Source organism: Musa acuminata, chromosome BXJ2-4 (genome assembly GCF_036884655.1).
Source record: "Musa acuminata AAA Group cultivar baxijiao chromosome BXJ2-4, Cavendish_Baxijiao_AAA, whole genome shotgun sequence".
In the NCBI taxonomy this organism is placed as follows: domain Eukaryota; kingdom Viridiplantae; phylum Streptophyta; class Magnoliopsida; order Zingiberales; family Musaceae; genus Musa; species Musa acuminata.
The window spans coordinates 3,782,501-3,805,538 of record NC_088341.1 but is presented as its reverse complement, the minus strand read 5'-3'; the positions used below and the strand labels follow the sequence as shown (position 1 = coordinate 3,805,538).

Sequence of the window (23,038 nt, the reverse complement as noted above, 5' to 3'; positions counted from 1 at the left end):
AGATGACGCCAGTTATTATATTTAAATGCTTCGATCATCCGAGCCAAAGAGATATTCTTCGGCATCTCTCGCTTCTTCCTCTGTTTTCTTCTGCTGTCATTTCTTACTTTTTCTCGACCTATTGGGTATATATTATTAATTGGACCGCCTCTGTGTGGTCGCAACCTCGTTTACAACCTGAGCCCTCCCATCCGGCGAAAGGAGAGATTTTTGCAACAAGGAAGACCAAAAGATCGGATCTTTTTGTTGTTCTTCGATTAGCGTTGTGTTTTGAAAACGGATATGGAGAGGGAAGATGCAACGGAGAGCTGCATCAGCCGGGCGGCGGATTCGTCGGAGGTACACCACCCGCGGCCGCAGCAGAAGCAGATGCAAGAGCAGTACCGGCTCGACGTCTTCAACGAGGTCCTCCACCGCCTCAGGGAGGCCGCGCTGCCAGAGGTGCTCTTGCCCTCCTTTGAGGGGAAACTGTGGACCCACTTTCATCGTCTCCCCGCTTGGTACGTCTCTGTTGCGACTGCCTCTTGTTGCTCCAGATGCTTTGCGATTGGGTTTTGAAGACTGAAAGGTGGTGCTTTTCCATCTGTTGACCTCTTTTTGTCTGGCTTTTTTGGGTGTTGTCTTTTGAATCCGAATTCTACTTCATCGTTCGAATTCAGTTCTTGGTTACTTGTTTTTGCAAACCATCCACATGTCGTCGTTATTGTGTGAAAAATGATGCTGCTGACTGGGTTATAGAACTTCCCTCATGATTTTGAGTTCCATCATTTGATTATTGCTTCTAACATGTTGATTTGTTCTTTGTTTCCAGATTAGTTTTTTTATAGTTATTCAATGGCCACCCGATTTGATGCGTTTTCTCCATTTTTTGACTCATTATTGATCTGCTACTTTTTGGTCCCTGCAGTTACGCGATGGATGTGAATGTGGAGAGGGCCGAGGATGTTTTGATGCATATAAAGTTGCTGGAACATGCTCGAGATCCTGAAAAGAGGCCCGTCTTTGCCGTCCGTCTTCTTCAGGTAAAAGCCTAACTTGCTTATCCATCATGTGATTCTCCACATGGAATATTCTATCTTTAGATACACTCTCCATGCTTATTTTAATGGAATTCAAATTAATGCCTGTTGTTTCCACCAATGCTGATTACTTGCTACTCATTTACAGTGGATTGATTGGGACTAATTTGGGTTGTGTCCTACTATTGAATTTGGAATATGCAAACTTTTGTCTGCAGCTTACTATCACCTTTTTTCGGCCTTCCACATACACTGCATACTGAAGCATGATTTTTCTGCTTGAATTGGCTTTTTGAACTTCATTGTTTACCTTGAGACATCGTGCTCTTGGTTATGGCTTTATAACAATGGTTAATCCATTCTAGGTAATTCAAGCTGTTGATGTAGACAAAGATGATACTTCTGATTCCAGTGCACGAGGGGAGGCGAGGATTCTATCTTCTTCAGCTTCCTTTAGGAAACGAAGGTGCAATACTTTCTTGTTGTCACTGCTGTTCTCTATGCAAATAAAGTTTTCCCATTCATTATTCTCCTAGTGTTTCAAGAATTTGTTACAAAATCCTCAGTGTTCATTTGCCTTCCCTTGGTTCCACGGCTGATCTTGAGGTCATCGATGTTGATAATGAGAGCAGCAGGCATCATGTTCAAGGCGAAAGTGCCTTCCAATTCTTACCCAGGTTTCTTTCCTCAAATTCCACCTGGATCAATATATCTCGTACATTAAGTGATGATTTTATTTGGGAGACAAAAGGATAACTTTACTAATAATGTGAATATATATGTATATAATGTTACATACACATATAAGCATATTTGTCTGCAACGTTTTAAGTATCAGTCGGACCTATATGTACTGATCAGTAATTATGAATCTAGTATTAATATTGAAATGTATAGCTCAACACTGGTATGCATTCAATTTATTTATTTATTTATTTTATTCAATGACACCGGGTGGTATGGGTTGATTGCCTCGTATACTCATACCATATTGGTCTAACAGGTTATAGGGATGGGTGCTGAATTGGTATTTCAAAACCTTGTACATTGTAAAGTTTGTGTATAAGGATCAGAGATATATATCTTGTGTATTCTCTATCCAATTGAACTTTCGTGTTTCTGTGTGTTGAATGTTGATCATGTTTGATTATTCATGTATCGTATGATGTGAGGTGGAGTTAGTTTCAATCTATTAACTGATGATAACTGAAGTGTCAGTTTTATATAACAGATAGAAATCTATACTGTAAATAACTCATATATTTCTTCCTTCTATTTTTGTATATACACTAAAATAACTTTTTGACTAAGATGAATGTTTTATTGCAAGTTTGTATAGTTCCACTTAGTTTGCATTTTGAACACTAATGGTCTGTTGCTCTGGTTATCTTGCAGGCCTACACATGAAATAACAATTTCCACGGTTGACAAACCAAAACTTCTCAATTTGGTAATCCAACTACTTCATCATGCTACATGATTCCTTTATTCATATCATATTTTCTTTCTGAACATTCGTATATCTGAAGGCTGCTAATTTCTAATTTCATATTATGTTATCACATGCCTTTGACTTCTTGTCATATCTTGGAGCTTGTTGTAGGTTCTAGATCTTGTAACCAAATATGATATGTTCTTAATACAATGCTTTGCCGCAGATAGTACATCCAAATAGACTAGTTCGATCAGTGGCTTTTAATGATTGGACGTTTGGATTAGTAAAACTAGAATTGATACTTGGTAATTAAATAATTTTTATGGAGCAGGGTTTAACCAATATGACTTGAAATGCTTCATTCCAAATTATTAACAAGTGTGGAACAATGTAGTTGATGCAAGTTTGAATTCAGAAATTTCTTCTTTTACTTGCAAGCAAGGTTCGCAATACCGTACCGTACCGATATTTCGACCTGGGCTCGGTACCGGTACGGTATGGTGTACCGAGCACTGTTACAGTGTACTACTACAGTACTACAGTACGGACCGGTACCGGGCGGTCCGTGTACCGCTGGCCTGTCGGACCGGTACATACCGCCCGTACCGGACGGTACGATTCGGTATGGCAGACCTTGCTTGCAAGGACAAGGTTGCATATGTTGACCTAGTCCAAACTTTTGATTGGTTGGAGCTTGAAGCTTTGAGCATTGAGATATTCTTTTTAGGCCATTAAGTCACACAAACAAGTTTGTCCGAGTATTGTTATGTGACAATCATGGATTAAAATCTCAGGCCAGCACCGGTACTGGTTGGTGGCTGGACTCATAAGGTTTAGTGTACCTACACTTGGTTTAAGTCAAGTACCAAACTACCAATTGGTATCACCTAGACCATGGGGTGGAGAGATAGAGAGATAGAGATAGAGATAGAGATAGATAGATAGATAGATAGACAGAGAAAGATAGAGAGAGAGAGAGGAGAGGATTGTACCAGTTTAAGGATGAGGCAACAGCGACCCAGATCAAGGATTGTCACATCATTCAGATCGGTATGTAATTTAGGCATGCTTCAACTTGGACCCGTTGTTTCATTAATTTATTCAGTGATATAGTATTTCAGAGAGATAGATAGGGTCAATGAAAGAAATTGTGATGGCAAAAGATAAGATTTTGAGTTCAGATTTTCTCTCTGGAAATAAATGTTGAGCAAAGAACATTAAGTTGGGTAACATTAAGGTCTAGATCAAAATCGGATTGGTTGGATTGGATAATACGGATCCGAGGTTTATATTTGGGCAACTTTTCATTATTTAGTTCATAATTATTTATAATTGACTATTTTATAATCCTCAAATTTAAAATTTTAATTTTGAAGCTAACTATTTTTCATTATAATTTTTAAAATTTGATGATGCAAATACTTCGTTAATTTCAGCTTTAACATACAATATTTCATGATTTGTTGCGTGCTGCAATTATACACTCATATTTTTTATCTTTAATTTTTTAAAGTTGTTTTGTGCAAACTCATAGTACTGCATTTATTACTCTATAGTTGCATTTTGTAATTTTATGCATAATGATGTAAAATTTAAATTATTTTGCATAATGTTATGTACTATATTTTGCTAGATAACAATTTTTTCATTCAATGCTATTTACTAGTTATTAATTTATTGCATCTGAATTGTGTTTGTTTCCTTCTCTTATTTTCTGGTTGTAACCTATGCACTATAGGTTGGAGAGCTTGCCAAATTAATTTATTGCTCCAAGTATGGTTCCAATTCTTCTGATATTTTCTCATAATCCTCCCTTTTCCAATTAATTTATGAATCCCAATATGGATCCATGCTTTTTTTCTCACAGTGGCTTGTTGAAGAACTTCATTGATCTCAAACATCAAGATTTAAAATCAGAGACACTAATATTTTTAGGAGCATTTAATCCCTGATAAATGGTGAATTGCGATCAGGTGATCAGGGGTAACTTCTCCTTTGGTGAAAAGAAGAAACTTCAGAGACAAGGGACTGATTGTAAATTAATGGGTATTATTAGTCTTGTAACCTTGTCTATACTTTATCAGTTATATAAGATTCCCACCAGTAACGCTAGTCATGGAGTTAGACAAGCACTTTGCCAATTAAAATTCTATCAGCAACAAAACAATGGTTTATTCAGCTAGAAAAGCTGAAGTGAATAAGGATGTTTTACCTCACTGCAGCAATTTATTTGAAAATGCTTGATACTGTCAAACAATTCCACTGTAGCCAGAGAAAAAGAAGGTTGCATTAAGTAGCTGATAGCCAAGGTAGGATTTTTTTTTAATCTCAATATGAGAATGAATGTAGTAGATCACCATGTGGGGCTATATTGCCCTCAATAGCTCAATGATAGGAAATGCTCCAAGGGAGGGTTGTTGTTATTGTTGTTTGCTTGATATCATGGAATTGGTATATCAGTGTGTTTTTTTCCAAAAGTTCATGTGCTCTGCAAAAATACAAGTGAGAGGAGCATCACAATTCTACTGTACATATTTCCATACCATTATTTCTGCTGAAAGCATTTCTTTTGTTTTTCAATCTTGCGAAAGTAAATGCCTATGAGTTTGTTGTACATCAATTATATGATGGTGACACATTCTTTAAGTGATACATATTGTTTTACCGACCAAATTTTGAAACACCACAAAGTTATGCTTCATGATCTATCTTATGGATGAAATTAAGTAGTGTTTTATCCTTTGGTTATTCGGTGCTTGTGTGCGAAATTACATGTAACAATTATAGAAGTAATACTTATTGTTCCTGTTGATATGGTCTTGAGATTGTTCTTTTTTTATGATTTCTATTACTTGCTGTATTTCCAGTTGACTTCTTTGCTTGGGGATGTTGGCCTGGACATTCAAGAAGCACATGCATTTTCAACAAATGATGGTTACTCGTTAGATGTCTTTGTTGTTAATGGATGGCCTCATGGGGTAATTTTTCTTGTGAACTCTATTTGATTTATCACCATAAAATAACATGCATTATTGACATCAGAGTTATTTATTTTATTTTTTTACTTAAGGTATTATATATTATTGATGTGTGCTATTATTAGTAATGTTTAGGAATAGGTGTCTACTGAAGTTATGATTTGACATCTACATTGTTATATATATGGAATTTACTATAAATAAAAAAAGGAAAAGGAATGAAGAGGGAACAGTTATGGAAATTGTTTGCAGTTTAAAAACTCAGTTTAATGTGCTGTAATGGTTCAAAAAGTCTTAACTCTTCAGGATAACTAAGGGTGTTTTAGCTTCCTTTCAATGACAATATAAACTCCTCTATATTGAAGAGTAAAGGCGTATAAGAAAATTCTAGTGCAAGCAAAGTACTGAATTTTTCTCTCTTTATTGTCTAGTTGAGTTATGATTCTTAAAGTAATCAAGAAGTGCAGTCTTGATTATTTCGAGTAATAAGCATTGTATCCTGGAGATGGAATTTTCATGAAGCCATCTGCATCACAGTGGGAAAATTATCTATCTTGAAGACGGTTTCCTGGAAACGCCTTGCCTAATTTTGTTTTATTCAAGTTTTACTCAAATCAATGTCTTTACTACAACATACATACATATAGAGAAATTGACATAACACATAAAATTAAAGATGTTATGTTGTTGTATATGAAGCTTACAACAAGAACAAGCCATAAGGTCCTAACTATTTGGGGATGATTGCGTGAACTGAAACTTGTGGAGGGCAACATCATCAGTTAGCCTAAACCTCAGCCACAACCATTTCTAACTAAGTTTTTAAAGCCTTTTTTTATTTTTTACTTTTTTCGTGCTATTAATCCTAATTAACTAAACTCATCTAACTGTTACTTATGTCTCCTATGAACATGTCCATACTACCTTAAAGTGTTCTTCATCATTTAATCCCAAATCAAAGTTACCATAAGTGTTCTCGCATATGGGTATTTCTTTTATCTTTCCTAGTAGCCCACGTATCAATGTCAACATGTGCATCTTAGAAATACAAAGTTTTTTTTAGCATATCTGGCCATACAACTGCCTTAAGCAATGTTTTTGTATTTCTAAGATGCACATGTTGACATTGATATGTCATGTTTTTATAGCAATATGGACATATCATCTGTAAACCATATCATGTTGGCAAGCAACTGCCTTAGTTGTATGGCCAGATTTTTAATTATCATCTATAAACCATATCTAGCCATACAACTGCCTATAGAATTTTTTTAAAAAAATTAACCATTAAATGGAGATATCAGTAGTGGGAATGCTGACATGACTGACAAATCATCTTGCGAAAAAGAAAGATTTCTTGCTAGTGGAAGGCTTTCCATGTGCTGTTAGTCCAAGTAGAGTGAGTTGGTCCTTAAGGAACCCTGTAAAGGCTGCCGTCCTATGGGTACATGAAAGCTTAATGTTCCTTCAAAGGGTCCTATAGGTACATGAAAGCTTAATGTTCCTTCAAAGGTTCACCTTACTAATCCATACCGGTGTACTGACCAGTTGTCGATATGATACGTATCGAGTTGTACCAAGCGTACTGGCACATGATACATGGCGGCATACCGATATAATACCCATATCGGTCTTCTGTTGGGTCGGTACATACCGCCCATACCTTGGTTCTTTGACTACTGAACCATGCCTGAATCTTTGAGAGTTTAGTCTGGTAAAGATGGTTGCTTCCATTTCCCTCCCCATTTTATCATCCTATTTTAAATTTATGAATAATAATAATTGAGATCTATAAACTTTTATTTCAAGGACCTTCTTGTCCACCTCTTTAGTTTGAATAGTTTTGTTTTCTTCAAGTCTTAGCAGACCTGGAAGGAAAACATCCATACAATCTGACCTCAAAGAATTTGGTCCATACGACTTGTTATTGAACTTCTTGTTCATCTATTTTAAATTTTAACTATACTTGTAATGTTATTTTCAGTATTTCTGAAGTTGCACATAATATACATGGCTTAATTATACTGAATTTGGAACTTTTGGTTTCCAATATTTGTATCCATGGTTCAATTCTAGAATTTATTTCAACTAGAATCTCATCACTTCAAAATATAACCTTAGAAATACTAAATTTTCAATAGATAATGACAATGTCTTGCCTCTATTAGGATTTATTTAAATGCAAATAGTGTTATTTTAAGGTTCTTTTCATACCATGAATTATCATGTATGCATTTTTTATGATTGGTATTTGACATTTATGCAGGTGCCAGTTGTCAAGCATTTAAATTTGCTTAGCATCTTTATCCTAGAAAATACTTAAAAATCTTTGAAATTAATTGGAAAGTGGAAATTACAATTTTTAGTTTTCAAATATTTTTTGAATAGTCCATTACTTCTTTCAGAATAATGACTAGTTGGTGATATTATGTCAACAATGTCGATTATGGTAATCACATTACACTTTTAATAAAAAGCCATTATGGGTTATTTTCTGTTTTTTTCCTTCTGGTTCATTGAGTTGGTTAACTCACTTGTCCTTGAATTTCTAGGAAATTGAGAAACTTACAGAGTCCTTGCAGAAGCAAATTTTGAAGATTGGGGTATTCTCTTTATCTTTTTAGGCTGCTGACAATTTTCATGTTGATTGTCTCCTTTTTCAAGATATGAAATTATGAAGCTGCTACCATTTAATACGTTTAATATTCTCCGATTATTGTTTTAACTGATGATGATTTTTCTTTCCAATGCAAACATAACAAAAATTGGATCATCCTGAATTGTTCTTTATTTGGAAGTTTTGCATATAGTACAATTTCAAAATCAATGTTGATCCATTACTTCCATGGTTAGCTAGTCAGAATTATGATATTCTGTTACTTATGAACTTCATATTCTTACTCTTATGCTTGAAATTTTGTTCAAAAATAGTTTTTTTGCTAAAAAATGTTCCTATTTAGTTAGTTTGTATGACCTAGATGATCTGTGTGAGAATACCTCGATACAAAGTTAAGCACTACTTGAACCTCTCTATATATGTTGAAGAAAATTAGACCATTTAATGGGAACACGGATCAATGGACCAGGAGGACCGATGCAGAGTACATGGTACATTCTATTCTGCTCATGGACTGGAACATGAACAACCCGAAACATGGCTTACACTCTAGTAAGCCCTGTGAATCGGGCTTATATCCCAGTTCTAGTTTTTACCCTAAAAATACCATCACCACCACCTTTGTGTCTCATGCCTCTCTTTTTCTCTGGTCAGTCTACTTATGAAACAAGGTTTACTATCCTGTATGCCCTATGAACCAGGGTTTATTACCAGATTTCTTTTTTTAGTTTTTACCCTATATAACCCCTAAAAATACCTCTCTCTTTTTCTCTCTTGATTCATCTTGTTCCCTCTGCTCATTGTCGTGCCTCCCATGTACACGATCACCTGTCACCCTCTGGCCCTATCAAATCGATACAACTTCTTCTCCGTTGCTGCCTTGTCCTTTTCTTCACCACCTCTTCCCTTGCTTTTCTCCACCTCCTCCTCGGCCTCTTTTCCTTCTCTCCCCAAAAAAATAAAAAAAATTCTGTTCTTAGTACCTTGGTACGTTTCAGCATACCATGTGTTGGTATTGTGAAACAGACAAGATTCATACTGGTCTGAATATGGACCAACACAAATCCAGTGTCCAAATTTGAAAATCTTGGTGGTCCTCGTCTCATGCTATTTTTTCTGTTCCTTTTATTATTTTGTATTGAGACTCAGCAAATTATAAGATAAGAGAATATTTCTTCTTTCCATTATTTACTAATGCATTAGTTGATATATTATTCTGAGTAACAATGGTGCAGATTGAGGTTCCGTAATGAGTTTTTTGGGTTAGTTATCTATTGTACATTACTGGTCAGTTAGAGATATTGATGTTCTTTGTTATTATGTAGCTTCTTTTGTCTTTCAAATTGTTTCATCTCTTCCTCTATGCTTTGGCTTTTTGTTATCTTTAATACTAAACTCCAGTAGGTTCAAAATTTGTGAAATGGTTCTCAAATTCTGTACAGAAGCAAGCATGGTTGAAAGCTCATACATGGTCTCCTGCGATGGAAATTGCACAATCTAGTGAAGGCACCTTTAATCATGCTGAAGTACCAGCACATGTAACTGACGAATGGGAAATTGATTCACGACTTCTGAAATTTGGTGATAAAGTTGCATCAGGATCATTTGGTGATCTGTGAGTTCTCTGGTTGACCAATTCAAAAGGCAATGAAAACTAACAGAAACTTCTCTTACCAATTTCCCTGTCTAATATTAATCCTTTTCAGATATCGGGGAACATACTGTAGCCAGGACGTGGCAATTAAAGTATTAAATCCTGAGCGTGTAGATGTTGATTTGCAGCAAGAATTTGCTCATGAAGTTTTTATTATGCGGTTAGATACATTTAACTCCATTTTGTGTATAGTCTTCAGTCAGTTACCTGTGCTCTCAACAGCAGGGGCTTGAGCACTTGTTGCTTGGATTTGTGAGAAATAGTATATATGGTATGTTAGATCTTATCATTCAATTAAACAATTAATAAGAAATTTGGATATGATGTGTTACATGTCTGTCAAGAATTGCTGGTTATACTTGTAAACATTGACCTAACAGGTATCTGATTCTTTGATCTATGTTAATGTTGGCCGCTCTTACCATGTGCATTTTTCTTTAGGCACTAGGTATATGTTTATCAGTTCGAACAGTATTTGATTCTTTGGAGTTTGGACTATGTTAAAGCTTACCATTCTTATCATGTGCACTTTTGGCGAAATTGGTACTAGGTAATTACAATTTCAACATCCATAAAAGTCATAAATCTTGAAATTGTTCCACAATATGCATTTAGAAGTAATCTTGCCTCATCTTTCAAGGTTCACTGACAAAACCAGAAGCATATTTGATCGAGAGTCAAATATGAGGTACAAATTAGACAACCTCAGTTCAATGTACATTATATTTGATTTCAACCTCACCTCATCATTCAATGCAAGGTCGCCAAACCGTACCGTACCGGAGTTTCGACCCGGGCTTGGTACGGTACGGTACCGGTATACCGGGTGGTACATCAGGGTGTACCGAGCGGTACACCCTGATGTACCGACAATTTTATATATTTTCATACTGTGGCAGTGCTACAGTATAGTACTGTAGTACTGTAGCGGTACCGGGCGGTCCGCGTACCGATAACCTATCGGACCGGTATGTACCACCCAGTACGGGCGGTACGCTTCGGTATGACAGACTTTTATTTCGATGTACCACAAAATTTTCTGAAAGATGCATATTTCATCAAAAGGCTGATATCAGGTACAGATTACACAACTTTCCAATGTCAATGACAATGTACAATGCTTTCTTGTGCTTGGGTCCACATTGCAATTCTACTAATCCTTCATTATTTGCACATGAGAGAGGATGTTAGAAGTGGCAACTCATCTCAGTATCTTTCAGGCTCTAGGTAAAAGGATTCATTAGGTACGACTTTGTTTGTTATGGTATATAGTATACTAGTCATGAGTTCCAATCTGGCTCTATACCTTTTTTATTAATATATTCCTGTTGTTTACTGACATATGCGCCTTTGTCATGCAACTTTGTTTGTCTATTAATGCCCTTCAGTGAAACTTTGGACTATGTTATGACTGCCTGTCATGAGTATACCTTTTTCTTTTCTTTTGTTGACTAATGTCCTTCATACAAGTTTGCAGGAAGATTCGTCACAAAAATGTTGTGCAGTTTCTTGGTGCTTGTACAAAGCCTCCTAGCTTATGCATTGTTACAGGTATTATTTTTTGAACAACTTTGGGTTGCTACATTCTGTATATTTAACCAAGGATTTTAACATATGCAACTTCTAAGGACTCCTCTATTTTGTGTACTACTGTCACAAGGATTTTAACATAGTTCATTCCTTCTGTATATTCTGTACTATTGTCAGAGTTCATGTCAGGAGGAAGTGTGTATGACTCTCTTCATAAACATAAAGGAACCTTCAAGCTTCCAGTTTTAATTCGAGTTGCTACTGATGTATCAAAAGGAATGAACTACTTGCATCAAAATAACATAATCCATCGAGATCTGAAGTCCTCCAATCTTCTGATCGATGAAAACAAGGCAAGCTATTTGAGTTCATGCAATTTTCAATTCTGATAGTTGATAATATACTGGTACCTCTAAGACCCTCCAACTTGAACCCAGGTGAGGTTAACCATGAAAAGGTCTTGGCTGGCCACTCTATGGCTGCATGTGGCCCTTCTATGTCAGTGTATCATCCAAGCCTTTTTGTTTGACATACTTGTGTTTGCCACCATTATTGTGCTGCAAAATGTTAGAATGACATGTTGAAACACCACAGTCAATTTTGCTGCTGTATTGTTGCCTTTGTCTAGTCCTTAACTAGATCACTGGAGCCAGAGCCTCAAACCCAAAATTTTAAGTTGGTACTGCTAATGAAATACACCAGCTGGTTTATATCTTGGTTTCTTGACAGCAAACACCAAACCAGCAGGTGATAAATTATTAAATAAAAAACTAAGTAGTTGAAGGGGGTATCTGGTGATTAACTTCACTTCATGTCGTTTACTCTTTGGCTGATATGCATTGTAAGGTACATTGGAACGTATGATGAGACATCACTAAAGCAGCATTTCTAGGTGTAATTTAGCAACCATTTGCTCTTTTTTCTCTACATGTTTACAATGTCTCTGAATTAATGAGAAATTATATTTATAAAGAATGCGTATACCAGTATACTTGGACTTTCAATCTCTAATTCTTCTATAAATCATAAATATATATTTTGTGTTGCAATTCTCATACATCTTATCTTCTTTTCCTAAACAATGTCACTTCTAGATGTATCATAATCAAATTCTCTTCTTTTTGTTCTTTGGTATCAATTATTTTTAATACTCAATCGATAGTTCATCTCACAGGTTGTTAAGGTTGCAGATTTTGGTGTTGCACGTGTTAAAGCTCAGGGTGAAGGAGTTATGACTGCAGAAACTGGAACATATAGGTGGATGGCACCTGAGGTAATCAATTCGATGTTTTTTTTTTTTGCAAGTTTGATTTACTGCATGTGTGAATGACGAGATTTGCAATACCATCCGATATGGTTTTCTGTACCAGACAATTGGCTTGGTATCAAACCTGTATCAGATGGTACAGAGTCTATACCATCTGGTACACCCTATGCAGGGTTGTATCACCCATTACAGTGCAGAACAGGCTATGCAGACAGTTTTTTTTTTCGTTTTTTTTTCTCAAAATGATGTATCTGAATGTTGTTAGCCACATTGTGGAGATGACACTCTATCTCCTCAATTGGTATCAATCTCTCAATTTTGTCTCTATATGCACAAGAGAATGAGGTTGGATGGGACTTACCAGCATTTCTAGAATAGGTTTTATGGGAACTTGAAGGATAAGTTCAGTCATGCACTCTTTAATTAGCTATGTGAAGACAAAGGGCTCACCATTCTGTTTCTCCTTTCTTCGATGTTGAGTTGTAGTTATTCGGATATGGCCATCTGCATTTTATCACCTTCAAGTATTCATTGTGAGCTTGGGTTTTGGTGGAGGAGCAATTCAACATTGTGGAAATGACATCTTCAGTTTTGTTAAATTGATACGATGTTCACCAACCATTTAGTTCTTCCTTTCTTTGTGAGGAGGAAACCTAAAAGCTAGAGGATAAAGAGAAAGGAGAGAGGTGTGAAGAGAGATTGAAGAGAATGAAAGTGGAATGAAAAGGAATTCTAGAAGAGAGGATATTGTTGTGATTGCTCTTACAACTTATGTGTCAAATGGCTACAACAAACTATATTATGGACTTTGATCAAGACCACTACTCTACTGTCCCCCCACCCATAGTTAAGCCTTGTTGGGAGGATTATGGGTATCTAATAGGGGTGCCAGCCCCTTGGCTTAGGTGACAACCTTATGGCTTGGGTGATTGAAAGTTGGTTGGCCAATTAGTTGGTCCCCATGTAGGGTTCCAAATCTATTCTGTTATTCGCCTCTTATCCTGGTCTTCTTCTATGATTATTTGGAGTCCACTTGAATAAGATTTTATAGAGAGTTAGCTGCTCCAATCAAATAAGTTGCTAACTCTGAGAAGTGTTCTACATGTAAAATTGGCTAAAATTATAGCATAATGGTAAAACTATATCATCGGTTGGTGCACAGTTGAAACAACATATAATTTCTGATTGATATGGGTAAAATTCCTTTGTTTTTATTGGGGGCCCCTCTGTTTTGCGACCTCCTATGCTGTGGAATAATGCTCACCAATTGATTTATCCTAATTTATTTGAAGCTAGAAATGCTTGATCAGATGTTGCTCTATCAGATAGTAGTGGTTACATGGTGGCATGATCATAATTTCCTGAGAATGGTATTCCTTGATTTATTAATGTCAATGTGCAATATATTGTAGATTCTATTGTTCAATAAATTCATTTTTTTTATTCATTCTGATGTGTCCATCGGTATAAAATTCAAATATAGGTCATTGCACACTGGCCATACAATCATAAGGCTGATGTTTTTAGCTTTGGAGTTGTTCTTTGGGAACTGCTTACATCTAAGGTAAGTTCATAATATATATAAATATTTTCTTCGGTATGTTTTACCTTATCTGCTAATCTGATGGTGTCTGAAATTTCTCACATTTGTCCCAGCTACCATATAGTAACCTAACACCACTCCAAGCAGCATTAGGTGTGGTTCTAAAGGTATACACTAGCTCCCAGAGTCATTTGGATGTTCAGCCATCTTATTATTCCTCATAATTATCATTATTACTGCTATTGTCTATTTGTCTTATTGTTATTGTGTCAGTGGACATTGTGAGGCATTACATCCCACCAACAATCTCCCCCCGCAATTAACCCATCATTTTCTATATCTATAGCTCAATAATGACTTGGCATGCTATTTTTGTGACGCCAAGCATATAGGATTTTCATTTTGACTAATGGATGTTCTATTACTAAGTGGACTAGCATGGAGCACTCAGATTGAGACCAATAAATGAACTCATTTTTTCGCTTCAACATTAATGAGAGATTCAAGTGTGATTCATCTGTATTGTGAGAGATAATAATTTTGTTACCTCATCCAATTTTCTAATACTATATGAAGTGGCCATGGGTGCTATCTTGGTTGTGCTATAGATAACTTTTTTCCTGTGGTTGCCATGTCTGTAGCTAAGTTATTGGTTTATCATGCCTTTTATATAATCTTCACTTTCCATTGTAATCTTGTCATGTTTTTCTTATTACAAGATATCCAACTATAGAGAATGTTATAGGACTGCTCCTTGGATAGGCATCAACTGCAAATAAGAAGATAGGATTTTCTGGTGTCGGCTAACCATCAGCTATTATTATCTTGGTTTCAAGCTTTTGCTGAATGCATAGCTTAATCTATCAAGCTTATATTCTTGAACTTTGTGCCAAATATTTGATTCTTCTCAATTTATATTGAGCTTTATATTCAGAACATTGCTGAAAAAGGCTTGAAAGATAATCTCTATGTTAACATCTAAAGTAATCGGTTCCTTCTTTCTGCACAGGGCTTAAGACCTCCGATTCCAGAGAATACTCATCCAAGGCTTGCTGAGCTGATTGAAAAATGCTGGCAACAGGATCCAGCTCGAAGACCTGATTTTTCAAGTATCCTTGAGATACTGCAACGTATAGCCAACGAGGTTAAGTACTAATCAAAAAATGTTATCCCTGTAGTGACTTTGAGGGTTTCCAAATTTTCCAGAGTGATTGTCTTGAACAGGTTGGTTGTGTTACTGAGGATCGTCAGAAAAAGCCATCGGGCAGTATCTTCTCAGTTTTCAGGTGAGGCCACTGAATTAAGTATGCTACTTGTGGCTTAGTATGTGCACATATCATTGGCATCATTGTGAGCAATTTCCAGTTCTTTGTGGAAGCACCTTAAAGTTGTACAGAGTTAGTTTATGACCTTCCAGTTTTTGAGATGTAGCTCCCTTATTGTCTTCTCTCTCTCTCTCTCCATTTAATCCATCATTCCCGGAAGTCATTTACATGTTTTCATCAAAACATGGAATGAAATGTAGATCTACAATGGATAATGCTAAGGTGTGTGGGATGCTTATCATTCTGTGAACAACAGTCTCTGCTGTTGAATTGTTTGTGCTTGTGAAACTTCTTTGGCTTGACATATCTCAACTTCTGCTTGCAATTTTGTGGTAGAATCAACTATGCACTTCTTCTTTTTTCCTTTGCAGGGTTTAATAGTCTATTTAGTCTCTCTTTTTTTTTCTGATTGTGATGAGGAAAAGCTTTCTCAAGTTTCTATTTTCTTTCCTAAATTTTATTGACTGCTAGTTTTCATAATTCGGTATTCCGAATCCATTTTTCGGTATTACAGCTTAGACTTTGTTCATAAGAATTTGTCATTATTTCGAAAATGAAGTCTCTAATGCTTCAAGTCAACCATTCGTTGAGAAACTTAATTCTTGAAAACCTACTTATTTGGTCAAAAATAAATTCTTGAAACTATCAAATTTATCAGATTTTAAAAGATAATTATCATTTTCATTAAGAATCATAATGAGTTTATGAGCATAAAAGTCATATTAAATAAAAATAAAAATTTGCTCCTCCAAAATATATTCATAAGAATTAAGAAATTTGAAGAAAAATGAACTCATGGAAAATCCAAATCATTACAGGAGTATATTGATTTATGAGGATTTGATACTCGGTTTAACAAAAAATTTATATTATTAGTTAAATTAAAATTTATTTTACTCGTTGAGTTATATAAAAAAAAATATTTTATTAGTTAAATTTAAAATAATTGATTTTTATTTATATTTTTTAGTAAATTCTTTTTATATTCCCTATTGCTCTTCTCCTAATGCCACTTCAATGAGTGATCATCGTGATCATTTTTAGAGCGTCCATCATCGCCGTCATATTCTCTCGAGGCTTTGAGTTTACCCACGGCGATGCAACTCGTCCGCTTGGTCCGGATCCTCTCCTCTCTTCCTCGTCTCGCCTCTTTCTGCTCTCCCTTCTCCTCCTCCGCGGAAGGAACGGCGCGTCTGCTCCGCGTCGGCGACGTGCTCCGGGAATCGAGGCGGTTCTCTGAGTCGGATGTGGTCCGGTACTCCGAGGTGACCGGCGACCGCAACCCCGTCCACTTCGACGACGCGTTCGCCCGCACCGTCGCCGGCTTCGACGGAGGCCGCGTCGTCCACGGCATGCTAGTCGCCTCGCTCTTCCCTTCCGTCATCGCCTCTCATTTCGTACGTCCTTCTGGTCTTTCCTTTAGGAGAAATGATCGTATTTTTTCTCTGCTGGAGTCTTTGTCGAACACCTGAAGGGCTAATGTGTTGGTCTCCGAAAGTTAAATTGATTGGAAAGTTGAGCAATTCATGCGAACACATCTTTTGTTTCTTGATTGTCGCTTATTGTGTTGAGGCAACAAGATTGACTCTTTTCACATCAAGGAGAGCTTTGATCATAACCATTTACCTTTATTTAGTTAGGAGTTCAAAGAGATGAGCTGAAGATCCTTTGGGACTTTTAGCAATCCTGGTTTGTAACCCTGTAATCAGCCTAAACATGCACTATCTCAGATTGTGTCACCAATGCTTGTAATGGCAGATGAGCCGCTAGGGTTTCTGAGTCAACAGAGTGGGTATATGCAAGCCGGTACATTAATTGTTAGGTGTAACACCCACATAGATATAACAAAAGCTTAATTGTATTGTCTGCTGCTTTGGAATATTGTATAGTCTGCTGCAATATTTTCAAATGAAAATTCTTGCACTTCTTGTAAGTGTTTTCTTTAGCAGTTGTTTTGTTCTTCATGTGATAGATTTATCTTATTGGTTTTACTTTTACAAATGTGCAGCCTGGAGCAGCGTATGTTTCTCAGACTTTGACGTTTAAGTTGCCTGTCTACGTTGGTGATGAGGTTCTTGCTGAAGTGCAAGCAACATATCTGCGGCAATACAAGAACCAATACATGTCCGATACAACGTAGACTTCCTTAATTTCAGAGTTCTGCTTTACTCCTTTTGTCAAAAATCTCTGTTTGCTTTTATGACAGGGTGAAGTTTACTACGAAATGCTTTACAAATGAGGACACTCTTGTTGTCGCGGGGGAAGCAACAACTATTATACCAACACTAACTTTGAGCAAATAACAAGAACTCGCATGCACAGGTATATGATTTCATTAATCATCATTGGTTCTTGTTTCGTCCTACTGGTTTATGCTCACCTTTACATACCACAGTTGCAGAACATAATTTCTTTAAATGTTTGATTCAAATTGTAAAGAATTGAAGTTTGGCATGATGTATGCCTCATATCGAGCACATTCTTTCTTCGATGGTGATTTCTATCTCCAAGAGAGAATAGAGAGAAAATAGGGATAAAGGGATGAGAGAAAAGCCAGTGATAGGATAAAAGGAGGGAGAAGAGAGGTGGAGAGTAATTAGAAAGGATATTATAATAAGTTCAGTTTTGATGTTTTTAAGGGATTGCAATAGCATTGTCGTAATCAATGTTTCCTTGAATGCACATGCTACGAGTTTGTTGTTTGTCTACTTGCTAGTATGAATCTGTCTTCATTGCTTTCACCCTAATGTTAATCACGTTGAAAATTTTGTCAATTGGAACAAGTGCTTTCTGAAAGTGCTTCTAGCAATTATCTAAGACCATGGACAAATTCAAAGACTTACTAGTATTAGACCATGTGCATTGTCTGCATCCTAATGTTAATCATGATTTAAAATTGTAAATTGGAGATTGCGCTATCTGGTCGGATATACGCTGTTCTTTTAGATTATTGGCATATTCATGTTTCTATTGAGGTATTTGACATGTTCATGCCTTTTATTCTAATTTGTTGTACTTTCCTATAACATTTTCTCTGATATACTTCCATACTCCTCTTTGATAAACTTAGTCTAAGCATCGTCACACTCATGTTTCAGTCATTCTGAGTTGAAGAATTCAAGTTGGTCATGGTGAACATGGCACGCATCATTTTTTTTGTTCAACATCTTTGTCTTAGAATTTTTCCCAAACAACATAGCTAACATTATTTGCATTGCTCAACTTTTTCTGCATCCTATAGCAGATGGAAAGATCTTATCCACTTACGCCTATTACAGAGCATGGCCAGCAATTAAGACTAACAAGTTCAGTAGGGCATGGGCGATCAGGTGGATAAAAAGTCCATAAGACATCAACAAAAAGTTCCTTTGGCGATAAATCTTGCAGCTGATGAAGTTGAGTACCTCCACAAAGGCAGTCAAGGATTTGCTGTCTTTCCAAATTGAGTTGCATATTGGATAATGTACTTTGTACTAAACTTTGATTGTTTGTAACTCTACATACGGTTTTGTATTTTTCTTGACTGCTTATTTGGTATTTCTCGAAAATAATTCCAGGTTACTGCACTGGACTTATAGAACTGTTCAGAGCTTAAATCATCAAGTATCATTCAATTTGATATAGGAGGACAAGAGAAGGGAATAAAAGGAGATAAAAGAACAAGTATAGGAAGGAGAGGAAGAAAAAGAAGAAAGAAAATAAATAATATAATATAATATAATATAATATAATTATTTTATTTTATTGACATTCTGATCAATCAAACCGTTGGACCGACTAATCATCCAATGAACCAAAGCTTAGCCAGTTAAATTTTCCTTGACATGATGCTGGATTCACATATAAATTCTACTTCTCTAAATCCCCATATATATATATATATATATATATATATATATATATATATATATATATATATATATATATATATATATATATCTGCTGGAGAGACATAATGTATGTAGCTTAGACAAATTAATAAGAAATGTCACCAGGTAAGGATATACTCCAACACATGCTGAAGACAAAATGAAAGAGAGGGAAAATCCTAGTGTGTAGTGTCAGCTCCACTTCAATGCCTGAAACATTACACCCTCCCAAATTCATAAACATAATACAAAGTTTACCAGTCTCTGCATAAAGGAATGCTACAGTGTAAAGATGAAAAGTACAGATGTATTGCTGGTGCTGTGAAGCTCTTCTCTGGCTATGTAAGTGAGGGCAAGATCATGGATGTTGGTCTGGTTTGATTTAGTACACCATATAGATTAATACACTGAGATGGCTCTACCGAGAAGCTCAGAGATCTCATGGTGTTGTGTAGGGAGTGAGGGAGTTGGATGGCGCATTGATCCCACCCCCTCTCACTGACAGAGTGGGGCCCCTGAGCGAGCTGGCCCTGCTAATAAGATTGTTGTCGAGGAATACAACGATAACCGTTATATCGTCGTGGAAATGCCGACGCACTCCACGTCCGATCTTCGTGAGATCAGAATACCTCATCTCTCGTTTTTTAGCTGCTTCCTGAAGTGCAATTTTCACAAGCCTTCGAGCACTCCCCTGCAGGATTTGTGCAGAAGAAATTTCATGGACCCCACTGTTAGTGAATTCAAATCAATGTAGAATACTTGGTAGGTAAATCCATAAGGTTTTGCTCAAAAATGTAAGTCAATTATTGAAAGAACTGCAATTAATTATCTAAATTAATAGAAAATCCTAGTATGCACATTGTAGATGCTGCTTCTACATGCATCCTTCTACCCCACAAGCCGTTTCAGATGTCTCCGTGTGTTGCCTATCCATGTCACAAATCAAATATCCATCAAAATCTTTGATTTGAAAATTCAATAACAAAAGAAAATGCCTTTTCAGATTCCAAATTTTAAACAGACTCTGTTTGCTTTGATTCAGTAGAGTGAAGTGTACCTGTGATATATTTAGGGGGTGCCATTGATTACGAGTAACTTCACTATGCTGATTATAAGGAGTAGAGAGAGGTTAACTGCATAGAGCGGGATTAACAGATTTTTAACCTATGATGGAATAGTACAGTTGATACGATCAGACTGTTTAGCCTATAACCGCATCGGTGCCCTATACTCCTATTACATAACAAGTTTTCTAAAGATGAGCAGCACATTTCTGGGAGGTTCTTATGGTTTCGCACGGATAGAAAGAAATGTGACGGTATGTTACAATGAAGGAGTTATGTAGCAAACAAATAAACAAATATTCGGTATAAGGGATGTGAGGAATGGAATAAAACTGCTGCCCTTAAGCAGTCGTGCTTATTTTTCAGTAGGAACCACTTCTAATTGGTAAAATAAATTTACTACATGAAGATTAAAAATAGAAAGAAATTAGAGTACTTATTTGGATCTTCATGCCCCAATGATAGGAAATAGACTTGGAGAGAAATTTCAACTGAGGTGAGGTTAGCAGTCAAATCTGTTTTCACTTTGGAAATGGTAATTACTTAATTATCTTCATATGAAAATTAGAGTGGCTCTATTTGATCTAAGGTTTAGGAAATTTACCAAAGGTTCAAACTTACAGTCTCAGCAAGAGTATCTGATGATTTTGTAAATGCAGGTGATTTGTGGCACCTGCTATTAACACTGTTTATCAAGGTTTATGCAAAAAAAGTCGCAGAATTCCTGGTAGTGTGGATGAACCAATTTAATTGCTTACTAATAACAGTAAACTTTTGTGAAGGAAACATATGAAAACAATAGTGAATATAAAACTGAAGTGGGTTGGTCAAACCTTGTATATGGTTCAGTAGCTGAATCTTAAGCAACTACTGTTTGATTATTTGGCAGTTAAGGGGAAACTATTAAATCAGGATGAATTAGTACAAAGAAGTATTTCACGAAGTCAATGCTCCTGCCAAAATGCTTTTGAAAACATTTTTTTTTTCTAAGTTAACCTTTGATCTGTGAAATTTGCAATAAAATCTTGACATTGTGTAATGTTTGGAACAACAGCCATAGAAGAACACAACACTTCCTCAATTATCTTTTTCTAAAAGATCCTCAAATTTATTCTAACCAAATATCAGTTTGTGTACTTCTAGATACTAGTGAATTTGTTTTATGAAGTGAACTTTCTTTTGGAAAGCTATTAAGCTTGTATATAGATGAATGTCCCACTGGAATTTATAGTTGTATCAGCAGAGGTTGTTGTTGGAGTATGGCAACAAAGTTGTTCTTATTGCTTGCTAAGAAAATTAAAATTAAACTGACATAAGAAAATTTGAGATTTTAATTATGGTACCTGAGGCCTGTTATCCTTTGTTCTAGCAACTTGCTCTCAAAATATATAACCAAAATTTGTATCTCAGATACAAGTCCAAATTTGTGCATTCATGTTAAATTTAGATTGTTTCACATGTTGCTCAAGTTATATGTAGGCCATAACTGTCAGAGTTTATGATGCGTATTTTTTTGTGAAACAGGGCAACCTATAATGGTGTTAGGGCTCAAGAAGTTGGGTACTGAGACTGAATGCATAAAGAAACAAATTTACTGCAAGGTGAAGGTTCAAGATCAGCCAAATTAGATTATATGTTTTGGGCATGTGTACTATCAAGAAATTCATCTATCATGTCAATCATAGAACAATAGGATAAAGTTTTATTTTTGTAATGATCACCGAAAGCACTTCTACAAGGGCATAGAATCCAAATTCTTAGTGCTTACTGCAAAATCTCACATGAATTGACACTTAACACTTGCTCCTGCACTGAAATATAATCTTCTTGCCTGTTGATTTATACTTAATGTGACTATAGGAAAATCTCATTTAAAATGAACCTAGACTAGTTTATTAATTTATTTACTTATATATTATTATATTATAGAAAAGAACAATTATGTATTAAGAAAACAATGTACGATGTTAAAATATATTCTAAATAAACCAGTAGCATAAAGAAAAATCAACGCACTTAGGTGTTTAGCACTGAGAAGAAAGTCAACCAAGAACCATATACAATCATCCTAGTTTGGTGCAACCCCTAAATTCCTAGACATAAGAAATGCAACCAGTGGTTGCACTCAAATTATATGAGCCTAGACAATATAAAATGACCTGAATCACACAGCAAGTATACCAAATTCTCCTAAATTTTTTACACATAAAAGACACATTGTACCTGATGCATACACATGAAACAGTTCACCAAACACTTAATTCAACAAGTATTCAGTTGATGAGTTGTCATGAAAATATGAATTTTTTCTAATAAAAAAAATCGATATAGGTGGTCCCAACTTCTTTAAAATCAAATCAACAAAATGTAAAAGACAGCAATTACTTCAAGAAATGAACAATACAATGAGGGGATGAAATATAGAACTTACACTGCGAGGGTTGTTTTGAACAATATCAACAGCTTCTTGATTACTTAGATGCTCCCAAAGCCCATCAGATGCAAATATAAGGAATTGATCTTGAGGTTGAAGTGAATGAACAGTGATTGATGGTTCTGAACTCAGGATAGGTTTCTTGAAAGGTTCACGGAGTCTGAACTTCACATGTAATGGTTCACGGTTAAATTCTGCCTTTTTAAGGTATACATCACCAATTGACCTACAGACCTGAAATAGCCATGCTGTTGAGTTGAATGAAGCAAAGAAAATGAAAAGCAAAAAGAAAATCTGGTATTA

At 35.9% G+C, this 23,038-nt stretch overlaps 3 protein-coding genes across 5 annotated transcripts in view; 2 read left to right on the top strand and 1 right to left on the bottom strand.

Annotated features, from left to right (window-relative positions):
• Nucleotides 1–91: 91 nt before the first annotated feature.
• Nucleotides 92–15,646, top strand: LOC135609555 (serine/threonine-protein kinase STY46-like). The gene is made up of 16 exons (XM_065102932.1): nucleotides 92–500; nucleotides 908–1,022; nucleotides 1,385–1,485; nucleotides 1,586–1,696; nucleotides 2,415–2,469; nucleotides 5,322–5,432; nucleotides 7,985–8,035; nucleotides 9,492–9,664; nucleotides 9,756–9,863; nucleotides 11,181–11,254; nucleotides 11,411–11,586; nucleotides 12,408–12,506; nucleotides 13,984–14,064; nucleotides 14,157–14,210; nucleotides 15,053–15,187; nucleotides 15,268–15,646. The coding sequence occupies exons 1-16, from the start codon at nucleotides 283–285 to the stop codon at nucleotides 15,331–15,333; spliced, it is 1,728 nt and encodes a 575-aa protein (XP_064959004.1). The 5' UTR covers nucleotides 92–282; the 3' UTR covers nucleotides 15,334–15,646.
• Nucleotides 15,647–16,400: 754 nt separating this feature from the next.
• On the top strand, nucleotides 16,401–18,929 carry LOC135608915 (3-hydroxyacyl-[acyl-carrier-protein] dehydratase FERN, mitochondrial-like). 3 transcript variants are annotated; one of them, XM_065101977.1, is made up of 4 exons: nucleotides 16,401–16,765; nucleotides 17,377–17,492; nucleotides 17,575–17,690; nucleotides 18,647–18,929. In XM_065101977.1, exons 1-3 carry the CDS (start codon nucleotides 16,466–16,468, stop codon nucleotides 17,669–17,671), a joined length of 513 nt encoding a protein of 170 aa, XP_064958049.1. In that variant the 5' UTR covers nucleotides 16,401–16,465; the 3' UTR covers nucleotides 17,672–17,690; nucleotides 18,647–18,929. The 3 variants fall into 3 exon arrangements, with proteins under 3 accessions (XP_064958049.1, XP_064958048.1, XP_064958047.1); XM_065101976.1 differs by having other exon boundaries at nucleotides 18,613–18,929; XM_065101975.1 differs by having other exon boundaries at nucleotides 18,610–18,929.
• A 469-nt stretch (nucleotides 18,930–19,398) lies between these two features.
• LOC135609554 (probable protein phosphatase 2C 60) overlaps nucleotides 19,399–23,038 on the bottom strand; it is a 9,026-nt gene continuing 5,386 nt past the window's right edge. The window contains exons 4-5 of the mRNA XM_065102931.1: nucleotides 22,733–22,969; nucleotides 19,399–19,928 (exon numbers count right to left, since the gene is read on the bottom strand). Of these exons, the coding sequence (XP_064959003.1) occupies nucleotides 19,677–19,928; nucleotides 22,733–22,969 (489 nt within the window). The 3' untranslated portion in view covers nucleotides 19,399–19,676. The remainder of the gene's footprint in view (nucleotides 19,929–22,732; nucleotides 22,970–23,038) is intronic.

What these genes read in the sequence shown, in the direction of transcription:
- LOC135609555 (XM_065102932.1), top strand. Translation starts at nt 283, where the DNA reads ATGGAGAGGGAAGATGCAACGGAGAGCTGCATCAGCCGGGCGGCGGAT. An exon ending in TTAATGGATGGCCTCATGGG is followed by an intron (nt 5,433 to 7,984) that starts GTAATTTTTCTT and finishes TTGAATTTCTAG; the next exon opens with GAAATTGAGAAACTTACAGA. An exon ending in CATTAGGTGTGGTTCTAAAG is followed by an intron (nt 14,211 to 15,052) that starts GTATACACTAGC and finishes CTTTCTGCACAG; the next exon opens with GGCTTAAGACCTCCGATTCC.
- LOC135608915 (XM_065101977.1), top strand. Translation starts at nt 16,466, where the DNA reads ATGCAACTCGTCCGCTTGGTCCGGATCCTCTCCTCTCTTCCTCGTCTC. An exon ending in CCGTCATCGCCTCTCATTTC is followed by an intron (nt 16,766 to 17,376) that starts GTACGTCCTTCT and finishes ACAAATGTGCAG; the next exon opens with CCTGGAGCAGCGTATGTTTC. An exon ending in CAATACAAGAACCAATACAT is followed by an intron (nt 17,493 to 17,574) that starts GTCCGATACAAC and finishes CTTTTATGACAG; the next exon opens with GGTGAAGTTTACTACGAAAT.